Source organism: Amphiura filiformis, chromosome 18 (genome assembly GCF_039555335.1).
Source record: "Amphiura filiformis chromosome 18, Afil_fr2py, whole genome shotgun sequence".
Classification (NCBI taxonomy): Eukaryota; Metazoa; Echinodermata; class Ophiuroidea; order Amphilepidida; family Amphiuridae; genus Amphiura; species Amphiura filiformis.
The window spans coordinates 42,885,212-42,901,562 of record NC_092645.1 but is presented as its reverse complement, the minus strand read 5'-3'; the positions used below and the strand labels follow the sequence as shown (position 1 = coordinate 42,901,562).

General features: G+C 37.7%; 1 protein-coding gene across 1 annotated transcript; it reads left to right on the top strand.

The window, feature by feature from the left end:
- The first annotated feature begins 67 nt into the window (after window positions 1–67).
- Window positions 68–8,568, top strand: LOC140139172 (uncharacterized). The gene is made up of 4 exons (XM_072160951.1): window positions 68–562; window positions 1,960–2,376; window positions 3,256–3,525; window positions 6,903–8,568. Exons 1-4 carry the CDS (start codon window positions 68–70, stop codon window positions 7,875–7,877), a joined length of 2,157 nt encoding a protein of 718 aa, XP_072017052.1. The 3' UTR covers window positions 7,878–8,568.
- The last annotated feature ends 7,783 nt before the right edge of the window (window positions 8,569–16,351 follow it).

Here is a 16,351-nt window from a genome sequence, read left to right as displayed (position 1 = left end):
AAGCCCCTCTTCCTCCTATTTTTCCAAAACCTGGACAAGAAACATGTTTTATTTTTTACTTTGCCTAATGCATATTTGCATTCTACTCATCCATTCATTTTTAATCACATTTTTAATATTGAAATTACAGAAGGTTTTGGAAATTGTTGCAAGATGGGTACACCATGATATAGATGAACGTAAACAAGTGGCTATAGATTACCTCCAGAAGTTCAAGATACATCGTTTCCCTTGTGACATCCTGCAGAAAGCGCTGGATGAGGGAATGAAAAATATCCCAGAGTGTAAATACGCATTGGAGGCCGTGATAGCAATCGAAACTAAAACCATGTCCTTACAAAGAGCATTTGAAATTTCAAAACGACTGGAACCAATGTTGTCTGACATTGCACAGCTTGCCCACGAGTATATAAAAGAAAACTTAATTTACTTGTCAACGAAGCCAGAGTTCTTGAATCAAACATCACGTGAATGCATGGAGACATATCTTCAAATGTGCTACAACCCCAACGATAACCACTCCATGTGCACTGTAATAGACCATAGAAGACAGTTGCCAAATGTAAGTTTTCCACAGAAGCTTGTTTTGGTGTCCATATTTTAATATTTATGAATTTTGCTTCTCAAGACCACCAATTTACAGAATGTTTTACTGGACCTCTGTCAGCATTTGAGCATTTTCAGATATGGAGTGTCAAAGTTCATACAGAGGTCAAAATTCAAAACTGCTCAAATGTTGTTAAAAAGTTAACCAAATTGTTATTCCTCTTGTCATAGGGGTCAAGAAAAGTATACTTTTATCTATCTATGACATACACTTCTAGAGTTACAAGCAAAAAAGTAAAAGGTCACGTATTTACCTACACAGGGGTCAAAAACCTGATAAATGCTTGAAAAGCTGAAACCTGAAAAGTTAGTTTATAAAAAAAATAGTAACAAAAATTGTAATAAAATATGTAAAAGGTCAACGACCTTTTAAACAGGTGTCAGATTGAATTTCAGTTCAAAAAACAAAATGAACATGCAAAGCGTACAGGAGCCGTTTTTGTGACGTATGGCCCATGACTAACACTCTGACACCAGTAAAACATGTGTGCGTAGACTTCATTAGGTCAGGAACGATAGTTTGAATATTTTGCTTGAAGTCAATAGATAAAAGAGAGGCTCGGCATAATATTTTTTAATTCTTTAAGACTGTTACCATAGAACAACTCTTGCAACTATAGCTTTTTGTATGCATTATCATGCGTTTAACATGTTTTCATTCTAATTATACTTTATTATACAGAAACTACAGTAACTTTAATGATAAATCTTAAAATTCATTGATTCAACCAACAGTTCATTTCTTTGGTTCAATCTCTTTGGAACCTAAGACCTTCATTGGTCATTCCTTGAATGGTTCAAGCATTTAAGACAAACATTTCTATGGATGGTCTTGAAATAAGACTGAACTTGTTACAAACGGTCAAGTAAGGGACAACACCACCTTACAGGACTTGCAACACATCCTGTAGCAGGCGTCGAACCAGTTTAAACAATAGCAGAGAGAGCGAGAGAGAGAGGAAGAACTCTAAATAGTTTCTAATGTATTTCTACCATTCAATTCCCCGGGTTGCAGTGTCGAAATTGAGATTACAATACGGTGTACACCACCACCCCTCGGGTGCACACCACCACCCCTCGGGAGCACCAAGTGGTTAATCCATACCCAATCCCAGCTTACAATCCCCACCAGTGTCCACATTTCTCGGGATAGATAGGGGTGGGGTAGCTGGTAGGTTCGGGAAGTATTTGAATAGTACATAAAGTTCCCCATTCTGTAGGCAATTAAACTGATTTTTAACTTTTAGACCAAAGAGTACTGACCACAAATTATATAAGCCGGAATATGATACCACCGACGATAATCAATTATCAATTTTAACTTGTATTCATAACTTACGGCTTATTTTACAGGCGATGTTTCAACTTGTTACCAGATGGGTCAATCGTGACTTAAATCAACGTAAACAAGTGGTAATATATATGATAGATAACATCGAGAAGTTCGAGATAGATCGGATTCCTTCTGACATCCTGCAGAAAGCGTTGGATGAGGGAATGAGAAATATCCCAGAGTGTAAAACCGCGTTTGAGGCAGTGATAGCAATCAGAACTAAGACCATGTCCTTACAAAGAGCATTTGAGATCTCAAAATGCTCCAAACCAGGCGTGTCTTCCGTAGCGAAGCTTGCTTATAAGTACATGCAAGGAAACTTCGCTTACCTATCAAAGCAGCCAACATTTTACCAAACAAGTGCGGAATGCATGGCAACATTCTTGGAAACGTATTCATTTTTCAGTGACAGGAACAGATCTATTACAGACAGCAAAGTGAGTATGCACAATTGAATACAATCTAATTAACCTTAGGTTTTTGTAAGACGTCTAACGAAGGAGGCGGGGGATTGGAGTTAAGTACGTCATCCACCAGTGGATTGGCGGTAGTTGCAACTCCCGCTATAACGGTTCAAAGTTTATGACCTTGATACCCAAAAGTATATAGATGACAATGACGTCATTATCGACCAAAACCTGTCAGACAAAACATTGGATTTCAGCCAAAAATTGCAAAAACGTCAGATTTTTGCAGTATTTTTCACTGGAAATGATAGGAAACCACTATTATAACATAATTATATATAGTTTCATTCCCATATTTTTAACACCCCAACCCTCGAAGCTGGACGGCTCACCCTAACCTCGGGTAAGGGTTTTTTTCCGCTAACATGAGCGCAAAGGATGTGTGGAACATTACATGGAGTCGTTTGGTTGTTTGTCAAAAGGTCATACATGAAGTAGAAACACCACAAATTTAAGGGGGTAGGCCTACTACACCCCTCGATAAATTGGTGTCTATTTTGCATTTTTCTCAAAAACTAATAACACAGTGGTAACAAAAGTTATGTATATTATAGGGGCAAGGAATCCAATTACTACACTGGAATTTCAGTAACCCAAGACAAGCGGTTTGTTATTTATGATCAGAAATAAGGTACCGCTAGGATGTACCTCGTTTCCTATCATACTGAACCGCTTATCTTTAGTCACTGAAATTCAGTGTAGTAATTGGATTGCTTGCCCCAATAATATACATAACTTTTGTTACCAGTGTGTTATTAGTTTTTGAGAAAAATGCAAAAATAGTCACAAATTTACCACAGGGGTGTAGTACCCCCTTAATAATATGTATAAAACATTGCTTCTTCACAGAAAATGTTCGAGATTGTTTGTGGATGGGTCAGTCATGACAAAGAACAACGAAGAAAGTTTGCCCTTGAGTTTCTCCTCAAGAGATTCCCTCTAGGTTTCATCCCTTCTTGCACGCTGCAGAAAGTTCTGGATGATGGGCTGAGAGATATTCCTGAGTGTAAACACGCAATAGAAGAAGTATTAGCCACAAAGATCAACAATGACAACTTGGCTACTCCTCCACCGTACATGGCACATCCAAATTGGTTTTCGGAACACGCCCTGAAGACCGTAAGTTTTGTTATAATTTTAGTGGAAATAAATCTATATATATAATTATGAAACCTTCTCAAGATGATAACACCTCAAGAACGTGTGTAGAATTTTGTTAAATGCAGCACGATACAATTTTTTGCAGCATATATTTGGTCTATTACATGCATAATACTCTTCAAATTAAAACAAAAACCGCTGTCAGTGCAAGTCCATGACACACGCTGACCGCCGTCCACTTTAGGTGAGTGGAACATCATGCTCTACATTTCACATCGTATATGGTCAATTCCAGCGAAAGCGGGACAAAATTCTCTCTATGTTAACTTTCCACTTTAAAATGTCATTAATAAAGGAAATCACGTTATTGATGGAGCATATCATGTCACGTCCAATGTGCTCTCTTTGTGCATATAGGCCTTTACTAGCAAGTCATACCAGGGGACAAGTTATGATAGCTTAAATGAATTGGCGTTACCCACGAATTCAAAGATAAAGCACCATATATGTCATTGAATGTCCTTCAATCAAAATGAAATTATTACCGTTAGAAAGACGTTTGCATGATCTCTCATCATATGTAAAACGATTGAATTCCACCAAAGTTTGTGGACTCTAGAGGCCATTAAGTCAATTTGGCTAATAATTTTGTTACCCGCGTATCAAAAATAAAATGATCGTTCTGAAAAATGTTAAGTGAATATGCCATAAATGACTATATCATGAAACGAAGTTTCGTTCTATAATTCTGAGGTCCAAGTGATTATTTTATGCAAATACGTTTTACCCATAAAATTCCATAAAATCAAATTTGACGTTACCCACGTATCAACTGTTACCCACGAGTCCAGCAAATATAATTGCCATAACTTAAATTAACATTTAATAACTTTGGACACTGAATTTAGTTTGACAAGCGCTTAAAATTGTTAATCGTAAAAATACGTTCACCGCTTTAAAAAAGAATCTACGACGGTTTAAACTTTTGTTACCCACGAATCCCGAATAGATGCTAGCCTTGAAAAATAAGGAGATTGTTTATTTTAAGTTTAAATCAGCACATATTCAAGCCATGGGTATGCTATAATTTTGACAGTACTTACAGTTTATACACCTAAGAAACGCAAACCCCAAACGGTACTATAGTACTTATAGCTTTACCCACGAATTCGGCGTTACCCACGAATCCAAGGATTTACTCGTAATTTATATGTTTCTTATGCATCTTAACATTTTGAAAACATGCGAAATAGGTTCCAAAACAGTCCTGTTTAATAGCGTCCTCTTGAAGGTATACTGAAGCTGTATCATGAAGTGTTGATTGATTATCCTAAATTACCATTTTTGGGTAAATGCAATTGGTTAGAGAAACGGGAATCATTGAAACACAATGGAGGAATAACCGCATGGTGGTTTCCAACCTTCTGTAATATTTTCTATTTCTACGGTTTACCAGGAACCGTTTGGCCACTCATACGGCCAAACGGTTCCTGGTAAGCCGTATACTTCTATTACAGTATATGCAGTCTACATGTTCTCTGTTGACAAGGGGCAGTCTTCATTGAACAGCTCTTCCTCAAAGCGAACAAACCTTTAATTTAGCAGATAGGCGAGGTCTGCTTGTTTTCTGTTGACAAGGGGCAGTCTTCAGTGAACGGCTCTTTTCAGAGCCACCAAAACTTACAAAATCAGCAGATAGGCGAGATCTGCTTGTTTCTGTTGACAAGGGGCAGTCTTCAGCAAACGGCTCTTTTCAGAGCCACCAAAACTTAAAAATTCAGCAGATAGGCGAGATCTGCTTGTTTCTGTAGACAAGGGGCAGTCTTCAGCAAACGGTTTTCAGAGCCACCAAAACCTTTATATTAGCAGATAGGCGAGATCTGCTAGTTCTCTGTAGACAAGGGGCAGTCTTCATTGAACGGCTCTTTTCAGAGCCACCAAAACTTACAAAATCAGCAGATAGGCGAGATCTGCTAGTTTCTGTTGACAAGGGGCAATCTTCAGCAAACGGCTCTTTTCAGAGTCATCAGTAGACAAGGGCGGTCTACATGTCTCATTCTTAGGTACTTTGTCCTGAAGAAGTCAGAGCTACTCCTGACGAAAGCTTGACAGTTCTAAACTTGTCCGACGGCGAACCCGCTAAAACCTACTAATTGTTCATTATTCTCAAAAATTTTATACCCAAAATGCCATAATGATCCATTCTAAATATTCCATGTAGTCTGTATTTTGATTAAAATTCATTTTAGTGCCATTGCAGCCTGAATTATTGACATACGGAAAAGTATTTTTATATTTTATTAAAAAAAATAATAGGAATTGCTATTTTCCAGACGCTGTTACCCACGAATCCATCCGAGATCCTCATCCTGCGACGAGATACAAAATCTAACTTTATATTTATATGAAGCATTTATTCTAATCTTTCGAAATAATACAGTAATGTTAAATGACAGCCACTTTGGAAAGAGTTCGAAGAATTGACACAATCTTAACTGTACACCTGGTTCTTTCTTAAAATTTGTAATAACCAAAATATTTCTTTGTAGATATATGTAATAAAATTCTATTTTACGTTCAAAGTCTTCACCGATTTCTAGTGTATATGAGTCACACATAAAATATTGAAAGAAACTAAAGAAAGTGAAATTTTATGGCGTACAACAGGTGAGAAATGCTTGAATTCGTGGGTAACATGCATATGCGCATTTAACACTTTATTTGGTCTAGCAAGAAAAGTTATTTTTCAATCCGATGGCACTTCCACCTGATGATTCACTAGACATGATCGTCTCATTTGATATGTCTAGAATTGAAAAGGAAAACATTTTCAAAATGGCCCCCAGAGAGAATTTTGGCCCGCTTTGGCTGGAATTGACCATATACGTTGTTCAATGGACTTCGATTCACTAATCATTACCTTTGATAGTTTGGACAGTGCATGGGCAGTAATTTGGACACACATTGGATTTCAGCCAAAAACTAATCAAATTGCAGATGTTTGCAGTATTTTATTACTTGATATGAAACCACTATTATAACATTATGCAGGAAGTTTGATGCCCATAATATTACAAACCTCTTACAAAAATGGACGAAAATGTGCACCTGGGCCTCAAGAGTCCAACTCTCCACCCTCAAAGTTGGACGGCTGACACAACTAATAAAGGGGACAGGGTCCATTTGTTTTTCCTAAAATGAGCGCAAAGGATAGTTGAACCAATACTGAACGTTGTATGGCAACATTTTAAGGGTTTTACGGCCGGCGGCAAAAAAAACTGGAGTAGTGGGGTTGCAAATAACCCCTCGCTAGATTAATCTTGATATAGTTAATGGGCAAATCGGTCTGCTTAAGCTGAATAGTAATTGATACATAACATTATGAATTCTTTCAGACGATGATTCACGTTGGCGGGAAGAACATGGATAAGCAGTGTGTAAAATACTGGACAAATCAGAAATGGAAAACATGGGATATTCTGAATTTCACTCCAAAGTTTCCACATGAAATCAGATATCATAGCGTAGTAGTTGCTAATGGTAATCTGTGTGTAGCAGGTGGTACGGGGCCAAATGCCGGCTCAAGTTGGAGGTACTTCAATGGTTTGGGTACTTTTCTTAACAGTTTCTACTTGTTTGATAGTGTTTGGCGTGTCTGGAAGCCACTAGCTTCAATGGCCAAAGCTAGAGCAGCATTTGCCTTGATTCACGTGGATGATCTTGTTTACGCAATCGGAGGTGAACAAAATGGCACAGTGTTATCAGATGTAGAATGCTATAGTTTGACTACCAAATCTTGGGAGTCAACTGCATCCTTGGCTATTCCTATCAAGAATCCTTCGGCAGTAGTGTCCAATGGAAAGATACTTGTCTATGGGATGAGGGTTGGGTTTTCAAGTAGATACGCCTTACAGATCTTCACACCAGATCAGACGGCAGGCATGCTAGGAGGAAGCTGGAGCATAGGGCTTGATGATCAGCAGCATGCAGTACGATCCTCTAATACGCCAAAGTATGTCATCACAGTACAGAATGATACAGTCTATAGAGTTACCCATGACGATACAAACACCATTGTCACTGAGCTTGAGTGCAACTTTGATCAACAGCCCCCTGCTGTTCACATTGGAGCTACTGAAGACCAGGATCAGCTACGCACGATCCTCAAAAACACGATCAGAAGTGACCGGTGTTCAGAAAACATTTTCTCCATCAACAAAGAACTGTACGCAAATGTCATTGGATTCATCTACAAAATGGGCATCACAGATTCACATGAAGATGTAAAAATGAACGCGTACAAAATCCGACATTTGAGTTTGAATGATAATCTTGGATGCGTTGCACGGCTGACAATACCAGAATGGTAACGCCTGATATCCCAAAGAACAGTGCACACTGTTCTTGCAGTAATGTATAGAGCATGGTGGGTAATCCTGATGGACTGATGTGGCCAGACCAGGTTGTGACAATTGTCCAATATCGCAGCAATTGGAGAAAACTTGTAATTTCCTGCTCCGCAGCCCTCTGCAGTCAACAGATGGTAGTGAACACAAGCATCTAACATATCTGTAAGCCGTGTCACATCATGGGTTTTTAGGCCCCGGTGCTCAATCTCGCCGATTAACTTGTCGGCGTGCCCGGGAACCCAAGCCGCAGACCCACGCCGATGCAACTATGCTGAGAAATATAACACTGTTGCGATATGCACTAACAAAATGTGTGCCTGCCCGATGAAAGGCCATGTTCAGTCACCCGTTCATCGGCTTCATCGGCCCAACACCTGCATTTCTCGCAACCGGCTTATAACACTTGACAACAATACCCTAACATAATACTGTCTTTGAGTGCATTGATGAATGACGGATTATATCGACTGATCCATAAATTACTTACGGTGATTAAACTCATATAAGTACTACAATAAACATTAATATAAAGGTTTCAAGTAATGAATGACAAACCGCAGAGCAAGAAGATGACAAGATGTTGCGAAGTCGATGCCCATAACTACTAGCGAATTCGCAACCAGTGATATGGATATACTTTATTAATTCATCGGCGTGCCATCGAAATGCTCCGAGACGCCGATGACTTAGTCGGCGAGATTGAGCACCGGGCCCTTATTAACATTTATTTTATTAAATTGATTGAGGTATATATATAACTCCACACTCAGTAGCTCTATTACGGTGATAACATGGGTATGAAGAAGTCATTATGCTTCCGTGATTTTTTGTCCCGTTTTCGAGCAATGGTCAAGGTCTGATGCCCCCTGACCGTGTACCAAAACAATATCGTTGTTATCTACAATAATTACATAGACACCGCCATCATTATATCCATTCCTACTTCTTATACCCTGTTTTTTTATTATGGATATTACGTGCGCATAGCTAACGTTGGTGGCTCACTTCTATGAATTCGTAGGGGAAGGAACAATTTTACAAATGAATCTTTCTTGGACGATAAATGCTTAGCTAACACGTTACCGTAGCTCCTATATAAACTTCATCGACGTATATCGGAGGGTGTTATAAAAATTAGGCTTCGTGATATATTCATAACAGTAAATCATAAAGGCCAATTTATCATCATATTATTAATGCTCTGCGTGCTATCCATGTGCTTCAACTGAAAAAATTCAAAGTTTTGAAACATTTTCTCAAAATACCAAGAGCTATCTTAAGAACTTCTCAACCAATACTAGGCTTGTTTGTACTCATTTTAATGCAATTTTCATGCTGATTCCAAATATGGTCACGAAAATTTACATTTCTGAAATTTTTGATTTTTTGATTTTTTTTAATTTGAAACATGTCGTCTGCAGTCGACACCCGCGTTAAGGATGATCGCGTAGTGAAGTATAAAAGCGAAATGTATATGTAGTACTATAGCAAATTGTCTAATACATTAGAATACTATGGGCTCTGAAATTCTAAAAATAATATGGTACCCAAATTATCTATGAATATTTGAAAGTCATTACCTGAAACCTAAGTTATTGTAATATGTAATTATGCATCTAACAGTTACTATGTGTTTAAGGATTCTTTAAATCGAAGATCAATAGTATTATGAAAAACTTAGTGGTTTAATTTTTTTTGAGCTCACTAAATCAGTTATTATATAATCTTTAGCCGTAAACAGGGTGTCCCAGGAGTACGTGGATCCATGTTTGTTTCCTCATAACTCAAGAAAATAATAATGGACTAAAAATATTTCATTATTATATACAAAAACGTTTTTTCAATTAACTCACTTGGCACCAAATTTAGTAAATCTGATTTACGAAATATTAGTGGGAATAGTGACAATTATTCATATAACATTCAAAGTTTATTCCTGTGGTTATTTTGCACTTTGTTAAATTTTGGATTAGCAACCCTCGATGATTTTTTGGTGAAAATGTATTCATTTTGTTTTGTCAAACTGCTCATAAATATCAAATGCTTAATATGAAAAAAAAACACCGTGAAGCTTGAATGTGGCATAGCTAATAAATAATACAAATTGAACACGTACCATACCATACCGTTTGACTTCCATCACTTCCAACCTTAATTTGAATAAACCCACCGACACAACGTAAGTCTTCCGGAATCGTACCATTACTACCCCCTCTATAGCTAACGCCCTCTTGAGTGTAAACGTCGTGGGAAGCTATACGATACGAGTTTTTGAGGACTTGATGATGGGCTAATTGAAATCCATTTACCCCATATGCACCTGCTATGGAAGACATGATCTTACTCCTCCCTCACAGGGGGTGAAGATTTCACCCATTCAGGTAACCCCATTTGAAATTCACACTTCCTGTGTTAAGGGCATGTCTACATCTCAGGTTCAAAAATTTTTGTTCAAGACCAATTTTTTCTCCCCCCCCCCCCATATTTCCTTCCACATCAACGAACATATTCTTTTGTATTGTAGCTTTCTACAACGTAGCACAACGCAAGTTTATTTTCCAGCAGTTGAGCTATTCCAAATGAAATATATATACCCCTTATGAAAGACATAAGGTAATTCATTTAGGTGACCCTACTTGAAATATACACTCCCTGTGTGGAAGATTAAGGCCGTTTCTTTCATAGGGGGTGTATGTATTTCAACCAGAATAGCCCAATGACGCTTCACATGTCACCGGACACGTCATTCGAAACTGTGACATATAAAATCGTCATCGTAACAATTTTACTTTGCTATTTATTTTTCAATCGAGTACTTTTTTAATCTTTAAATCTTGACATCGTGACATCGTGACCTTCAGTGTTGTAATTTAAGCTGCAGTCACACCGGGATTATCTGCGATAAAATTCACCTTTTGAACTTATTTTTGCTGCATTTGACAGAACAGTCAACATAAAGCTCTTGCTTTACATATAAGACATTTTGACAGGTGTTTTGGTGTTTAAAACAACTAACGTACTATAGCAATATCGTTTCATCCTTTAACAATTTTTTAAAAACTGAAAGCAATAATAATTTAATTTTGTCTGAATGTAAAGGCAGTATGTTGAAATGGGAACATGTACTATGTCAACACAGAAAGGCATTATGGAATATGTTATAATATCTTCCCCTTTAAATGTTTCGGGTTTTTTTTTCATTCACACATTGGTACGTGACTTACGTCATGTATGTGTACCAGTACATTTGTCATCGCAGTTCACAGCCTTGTCCCCCTTTTCATCGACTTACTGCGATATTTATGTTTCTCGACGTTAGAACGTACATGTATAATATATTTATTCATAACCACATGAATATACGCGATGGGTTGAATACATTCATACAGTCCGACTTCAGACTTACTTTGCTTGATCACATCACATAATACTTTACAATGAACGCGTTGCGTGACGTGTTACGCGTTCGAACAACAGTTGGACATTGCATGATTGCGCGCTAGTGTGATTGGTTGCTAGCGGTATTTACCTTATTCGATATTCTACAGGGAAAAGAAGAAAATGTAAAAAGTGCAGAGTATTCTTCTTTTTTGGGTGGGGGGGGGGGGGCAATGTGAAATATCTAAACATTGTGCTTTGGACTTCGGAATATCCCTCAAAGTACACGTTAAGATATTTTACATTGCCCTAAAACAACAGATGCGCAGTTATTAATCTCCACTCCCTAAATTCACTAAATAGATACAACGTTCTGAAATTAGAAGTAGTTTGCTACAAAACTAACATTACAGTATCCACATAGTATCCTTTGACAAGTACTTAGGGGTGGTGCAATAATTATGTGTACCCCGGGGTGGTGAATTCTCAAAATGGTCTGCCAAAAATCGCTTGCCCCCCCCTCTGGCCGTGCCAAAAAATCTTTGCCCCCCCTTTGACGTGCCAAAAAACCTTTGCCCCCCTTTTGATGTGCCAAAAAATCTTTGCCCCCCCCTTACCAATGCAAGATTTTGGGGAACCTGAATTTACAACCTTAAATTGTCTTACCATATAATGCGAGCGCAGCGAGCAGGAAATTGTGCATATTTGAACGTTTTCCTACACCTTTTTCGGGCATAATATAGAAACGGTGCCCAAAATATCTGTGCCAAAAATCGCTTGCCCCCCTTTGACTTGCCAAAATCACTTGACCCCCCCTTTCGACCTGCCAAAAATGCTTGCCCCCCCCTTTGGCCTGCCAAAAATCTTTGCCCCCCCAATAATTCACCACCCGGGGCTACACATAATTATTGCACCACCCCTTATTGAATGTGATACATAAAGACGAATCCATTCTCATGCATTCCTACACTTCAATGGTAGCAATAGCTGGGTCCCCCCTTAGGTCTATCCCACTTAAAATGTGAAATCATGTGGCCTTGGCGTGGATATTAAACTGCATTCCATCATCCGAGTTACACGTAGACAAAAGCATGATGAAAATTTACAACATAATACAATTCAACATAGATTTTTAAGCGGATTTAATTCACCCAATTGGGCAGTAACAACCCCGGGTAACAACACCAGTTTGGTGCAGACGGGACCCAGTAATGGCCGACTGTATCCTGACCATCACTTGGCTCGTTGGATTCGTCTATGCGCATTCCTCTGTTCGACACGCAATCAGTGCACTCTTGTTGCATACACTCTTAAACGATGTACTCAATTTGGAATAGAAACTTGGCAAGTTTGACAAGGGGAACTATTCAAAGGAAGACATAAAAGTTCAAAGTGACATGCCGATGGTCATTCACCGAAGTCATTCACCACACTCAATTGAATGCGATATGATGGATGATGCGGATATGTTACAAACACTATATATTGTGCAGTCAGTCTCGCTTGGGTACACGGATTATAGAAAAAAGACCTCTCAGAGGGGACATGTAACAAAAGGAATTTGGTAATCTTGTCAAATAATGAGTTGTAGATCTTGTCAATCTGAATAGTAAAACTTCATTATGATAAGGTTGTCGGTTCAAAGTGATAATTAAAATGAACAGTATACATCAAAACGAGTAGTTACAGGATCAAAAATATATAAGTAGGGATGCTCCGAATATGATTTTCCGAATAAGCAAGACACTGAATGAGCCTTTAATATTTCACACAGAGAGTACGAATTTCGAATTGTATTACCTGAATGGATGACCCAATTTAAAATATACACCCCCTGCATGATAGATTAAGATCGTCATGTCTTCCATAAGGGTGTATGGATTTCGTCTGGAATAGCCGCTATAAAGTATTGTAGATACTTCGTTGGTACTTGGAGGAGGGGATATGATCTATGGGATCTGTAGGACGTTTAAAAAAGGGCTTGTGAAAAAAACCCTGTTTTCAAAAATGTCTGTTTTGTTTGGCTCTTTATTTGATCATTTAAAATAGTGCATTATAATACTATTTGTATGCATGTATGTGGGGATGTTGGTCAGCTACCTTCGACTATATTTTGACAAATTCGTGTTTTATATGCACGTGACCCGTGGGCACGCCGCACGATGACTAACAATTCTTTACATAAACTTGAGTAAAAAGGTCACAACTCAACAAAATGAGCAAAACATTACTCAAATTGATGAAACAATACCCAATACTGAGCTCATATTGATAAATAGTCCTCAACATTGAGGATATTATTAATCAATATGGGCTCGATGTTGGGTCTTACATACTAAATTGGTTGAGTTGTGACCTTTTTACTCAAGTTGAGTAAAATATTTCAAGAGTGTCTAGCACTGAGACCAAGCTCATTCAAATATTAAGTAGTTTGCCTTTCTGTTGTATTTATTTGGTTAAGGTATGTTGCTTAATGTTCCCAGCACATTTAGTCCGCACAGAAGTATATACCCTTGCTAGCCTACCCAAACTAAAAACCATGGAATAAGATGACGGGTGCTGTGTTGGGCGCGATATGACTTCAAATAAGACGACCCGCCAATTATGATATAAAATTGGATGGTTTGAACCCAATACACAAATTTATTGGTCGAGCTATGAGTTTTAAAATATTGGACGAGACGTAGTCGAGTCCAATATTTTAAAACTCATAGCGAGACCAATAAATTTTGCATTGGGTAAAAAAAAACATCAAATTTTATCATTATTATGTTTTCAGAATCTTGATTAAAAATACAAAATTCAAATTTTTTTCGAGATTTTTTTTTGGGGGGCGGGGGTCAAAATTGACTGATCTTACATGCCCAGAGCCAAAAAAAAATTGAAAAAAAAACATTAATTTTTTTTTCGGCCTATTTCCGGACTTTTTTGGCCCTACTTCCGGAATTCCATAAGTTTCCGTAACATTTACATCAATGGGGATCCATTTCACCAAAATTTATGACGATTCGTAGCACTTCGCAAGTCTCAAAATCCATCGTAACTTTAGAACGTATTGTAAAATACATTTCACTAAAATTATTTACTAATCTGCACTTCCCAGAGATTGCCTACCAACACTAGAGGGAAAAAATGGGAAAAAATCCCTATGTCTCATGAAGTTACGTACTCGTTCCGAGTCGTTCGTAAGTTGCGAAATGATATAATTGAATTATGAGGGTTAAAAAAATGAAGTAATAAAGTGTTTATAATGATATTTGATAGGCAATAATGATTAAAAGTAAGCGTAACTTAAGCTACAAAAAACAGAGTGCAAGCCTGCAGCCAGTGCAAGAGCCAAGGCAACAGTGCAGTTGGATGGACTATATTTGCCGATTTCATAAGCTTATCTAAAACCCTACCGTGTCTGTGCTAACATCATTCACACCTTGCAGAGTCTTAAATTAGTTCAAAAAGTGATATTTGGCACTTGGCAGGTATAAATCCTCTGGTTTGGTCAGAAAATTTGATAATATTTGATGTCCGAGTGTATGAGATTGCCGAATTCTGCAGCTTTTACATAGTGGTTTAGCACCGGTTTTTACTATTTTTTTGTACTTTCCACGGATATTTCAACAAACCACATTAATTTCTTCATTTCTTAGCAGCTGAAACATGCATTTAGTACACCATAACATTGATTTTCAAGCCTAGAATCATGAAATTAAACATCTCTTTCCGCGTCCGTAGAAAATCAAATTCTCCTGGTTTGACAGCAAAATAAACAAAATCGAGTTCATGAATGAATAGTCTCATACAGTGCGTTGGTGTTCTCTCTTGATCACATACGATCGGTCAATTTACAATACATTAAAATTGGCGGCAAAATAGGCGATTTTAAAAATCACGGGAGATTGGGTTCCAGGTGGCGCTAAAATTGGATGCAAAATGGATCCAATATGCTATTTTTTTGACGTTTTAAATTGTGTGGAGAGGTATAGGAAGCAAGATTCTGAAAACATAATAATATTACATATTGGTTCTTAATTTTTCTAGATATAAGTGAGGGGTGATATAGTAGTAATATAATAGACTTAACCGGTCATCGTAATTTTAAGGTTACGTGTGTGACGTTGAATTTTGGTTGTCGCCAAAGCAGAAGCACCAACAACTTGCTTCAGGGTTTATATTGCACCATGTGGTTGAATTCGCCGAAAAAAATCCCCAAACATCGGCCAGACCATAATGTATTGATAGACGAGCTGTTATACTATGTGGACAATTAGAATTGATGAAAACATCTAGAATCGCTTCGGCAACAACACCGAATGAATTATAATTTACGAACTCAGCCTGGCGGGGTGGGCTTGTACGTGAACCGGAAATCATGACATCACATTGTATCATGTCTAGGGGACAAAATCGATTAATTTTGTTTCAGGGATATTAAGAGATTAATTTGATATTTCGCTGTGGAGTGAATACATGATATTGCGGGCTTAGAGGAAAGAATGTCAGATCTGCAATAGCTACCCTATATACATTTGACAGTTTTTGCATTCAATACTATACATATCTGCCACATGGCAGCTATTGCAGATAGGGTCTTCTTTCACTAATAACTTAAATTTAAATTTTATCATGTCTACAGGACAAAATCGATGTCATTTCGTTTTAGGGATATCATGAAACAATCAATTCTGATACGGGTGTAGAAATAGAATTACAGAATATATAATTACTGAACATGTTCATCATGACTGTTATGAAACATAATAGTGGAATTTTCTTATTTCTAGTCCAATAAACAGCACTCACTGTTTCGATGCCTACCAGACATCTTTTTCTACATTATTTTTGTTGTGACGATCTTATGTTTACCACTGATGCTGATGGTTGCTTAGCAACGTGATTGCCAGTTCTTTTTCCAAGAAGATCGTCAAACACGTGACTGAGGATGTATTGCCCCTCGTCCCTGTTTATGATGGTCTCTTGTTTTCTGATCTCTATCGTCTCCTTAAGTACTGTTTATTGGACTAGAAATGAGAAAATTCCACTAGTATAAAATATATAATTTG